The 3,598-nt window shown below is 29.6% G+C and overlaps 2 protein-coding genes across 2 annotated transcripts in view; one reads left to right on the top strand and one right to left on the bottom strand.

Moving 5' to 3' along the window:
- The window catches only part of LOC108689024 (lectizyme-like), a 2,894-nt gene extending 524 nt beyond the window's left edge, over positions 1-2,370 (top strand). The window contains 4 exon segments of the mRNA XM_018195615.1: positions 1,533-1,671; positions 1,783-1,914; positions 1,917-2,101; positions 2,200-2,370. Of these exon segments, the coding sequence (XP_018051104.1) occupies positions 1,533-1,671; positions 1,783-1,914; positions 1,917-2,101; positions 2,200-2,370 (627 nt within the window).
- A 780-nt stretch (positions 2,371-3,150) lies between these two features.
- Positions 3,151-3,598, bottom strand: part of LOC108689028 (carboxypeptidase B-like) — a 3,858-nt gene continuing 3,410 nt past the window's right edge. Inside the window, exon 6 of the mRNA XM_018195619.1 lies at positions 3,151-3,510. Within this exon, the coding sequence (XP_018051108.1) occupies positions 3,151-3,510 (360 nt within the window). The remainder of the gene's footprint in view (positions 3,511-3,598) is intronic.

Raw genomic sequence — 3,598 nt, 5'->3', positions numbered from 1 at the left:
ATATAAATAATATAAATAATATAAACTTTTAGTCAGGTTAAATTATAATCGAATATTCAAACATACAGTAACAATTTATGCCCGCATATGTTAGGGTACTTACACATCTTATTCATTTAATTAATTTATTAAAAATAATTACTGATATTACTCGAAATAATATGCAGCAGTAACGTGTTGATAACAAAACTTCCTTTAACTGTCTATTATTAATTATTAACTTTAACAAATAATATTTTAATGTCACTTAAATTTACTCTCTCAAGCTGAAGAATATTAATACTAGAGTTTAACGAAAACCACATTTTGACCATCAGCCGAAAACCAATATTCGATTGTCATTCAATTTCGGCGAAAACGAAACTGAAACCGAAACTTAAATAAATCTTGAGAGAGAGAGAGAGAGAGAGAGAGAGAGAGAGAGAGAGAGAGAGAAAGAGAAAGGGAGAGAGGGGAGGGAAGAGAGAAGAGGGGGAGGGGAAAGAGAGAGAAGCGGAGTCACATTTTTTCGGCCAGAGTCGAAATCGACATTTTTTTATTAATTCTACAAAGACTGTATGATTTTCAGAAAACATGACAAATTTATTCTTTAAAAAGAGAGAGATTTTATTAAAATATCTAATTATAACAGTATAATAATATTTGCATCCTCAACTTTTAAAACGAAATCAAATCACAGTTATTAGGATCATATCAAAGTTTGTATTCAAAATTATCTTAAGCTTAATCGACAAGTAGTAATTAATAAACAAGTAGTAATTAAAATCGAAATTGTTTTTGAACGCTTAAACACGTTGCAACTGTACAATTTCGGTTTATCTACTGAAATTTTCTCTTAATTTTGGCCGAAATCAAAATTAAATCGAAATTCTGATTTTGACCGAAACTGACCGAAACCGAAATAGAAACCGAAGTTTCAGATTCTATTAATACATAATTTTATTTGACCGAAATTTACTTGCTTTCTCTTCAATCAGTCCTTATTTTATTATAAAACTTGTTTTATTATCAAAAAATGTTGTAACAGATATATTTCATGTTTTATGCTTACTTTTCCAATTCAATTTTTATATTTTTTAAATATAAGAGATGCAAAACTGTACAATTGAACTATGTAAATAATTGTTTTCACGTTTTATAATATTAATTAAAATATTAAGATTATAATATAGATGTATGTAAAGATATATTTTCTTAAAAAAACTTCGCAAAAACAATAGATCTGCACAGTATTTGCAGTTATCTATATAAAATTATTTAGATAACATCTAAATTATGTAAAATTACTTTAATTAACCATCTAATCATTCTGGAAAGATATTTATGTGCATTTAATTTCAAAAAGTAAACATAATCTCATCTTGTTTTCGTTCGAAGATGCAACTTTTGATTTGGATGTTCCATACTATTTCATTAAGACGATTAAGATACACATAGTTTTATCCAAATTACGTCGATATTTGTAACTTTGGATGAGAATTCTCAATATTTCTGCATCGAATCCATCTTGAACAAACGATGAATAACGATAGCAGCACAAGCAATTTCTGCGCCAAGCAATTTCTTCTTTAAACCGTTTTCGCGTTAAGGCTGAAAAATACAATATTCAATTTAACGAGATTACCGAACAGATAGGCCAAGTAGTAGCTCATGTACATGAAAATTATCAAGGATAAGTCAAACATTGAACGGCAATAAGTAATTTATGTTTCAATTAATATCTATTTGTTGATGAATATATAATTTTATAGTTATGCCGTAATATATATTTTATATTTATTAATGGTGTTGGTCCATATGACATTGCTCTGCTTAAGTTTGCGTCTCCATTAATAAAGGAATTGACAAAGGAAGTACAAGCCATCGAATTAGCATCACCAGAAAGTGAATCAACTGGAAAGACATGACTTTGTGGATAAGGTCCACTTCAACTGACATTTTTCCCAAAATTCCAGATAAACTTCAACAAATTCAAATGGAATACATTAATCGCATAATATGTTACGAAGCTGTTAGTAATTTGACAAGATCTTCTTTTTCTCCTGTTCACGAAACAGTTGTCTGTACTGGGCCATCGGACAAAGCGATTTCCGCATACAGCGTAAATGTCAGACATTCAGTAAATTCAGTAAATGACAATAGCTTTGTTATCGTCTATTAATGTAGCAATTTAATGTCAAGTTTTTAATACACTTTTAGAGTGATTCTGGTGGCCCATTAATTTCGCGTAATGGAGAAAAACTGTTTCTCATTGGAATTATATTTTGGAGTATTTTTCTATGGGGGGAGGGGCTAGTACTGCAGGTGCGTCATCTGTATACACCAAGGTATCCAGTTTCAACAATTGATTCGAGCAGAAAATCATCATAATTATTAATGACAGCAATATTGATGCTATATCAAATGCATACTGAATAACGAATTATTGTATATTATTCGACAAAAAGTCAACACGCAGCTTAAATAAATAATGACGTCTTTTATTCCGATCCACCTAGAGTAGAAAACTAAATAGTAATTTGAATGAAGAAAACGTCTTTGATAACTATTTATGTTTTTATTTTATTCAATAGATAACACAGTACACATAAGTTACAAATTATCTTATAAATATATACTTGTCACAGTGATATTAACTAAAAAATAAACAATACCTATTCTAAGTTAATATACTTAAAATAATTCTTGAATCTAATACAAGGGTAATATAGGATAATCATATAATTGTTACAAAAATAAATTTAATATGGCAAAAGTCAATCCAAAATTATTAAATTCATGCTAAAATACATTATATCCAAAATATGCAATATGCAAAATAAATTAATTATATATACCTTCAGTTTATACCTTTTAGCACAAATTTAAATACAATAGATACCAAACTATTGCATTGTAAAGAATTGTTTGCAGATTTTATTGATTGGTAATATTATTATATAACGATTATAAGATACATTCATAAAGTATCACAAAAAACAATTCTGAATAACAATGCACTATTCGAATGATAAAAATTAAAGATTCTTAGACTTTTATACAGTATATAAAATACAGTAGCAAGAGAGGCAAATAGTTGAAAGACTCACTTCCCTAATCAAATTCTCCAATCAAATATATTTTACAAATGTATATTTAATAATTCATTTACTATTTCTTGATAGCATTCGTGATTACTTTTATTGCGGCTAGTGCTTCCTTGGCTGTCGGAATAATATGCTGAGGTGGCAGTAGGAAGCCGTGTCTTCCAGTGTCCCGCAGTTCGATCGTGTATGCATACTTGATCTTGAGCAGAGCTTTAGCCCAGTCATCAGAACCGCCAGCAGCAGGATACAACGTTATCGCGCTATTTCCGACGGTATACTCTGTATTATCGCCTCCTTCGTACTTCATATATTTAGCTGCTTCAAGCCCTACCGCATCAAGATCTCGGTAATCAGGCGGCAAACGCTGATCATATCCCCATGGATATAAAATATATTGGCCATATGAATGAAACGATACATATGCCTGTAAGAAAAAAGTAATGAAGTACTACAATGGCATGAAAAGAATATTTCAAAATTTATAAAGTTAATTTCTGAGATTGAATTGTCCG

The sequence above is a fragment of the Atta colombica genome, unplaced genomic scaffold, assembly GCF_001594045.1.
Source record: "Atta colombica isolate Treedump-2 unplaced genomic scaffold, Acol1.0 scaffold254, whole genome shotgun sequence".
Lineage (NCBI taxonomy): Eukaryota > Metazoa > Arthropoda > Insecta > Hymenoptera > Formicidae > Atta > Atta colombica.
Note: the sequence above shows the minus strand (reverse complement) of the source record. Positions and strands in the feature narration are given on the sequence as shown.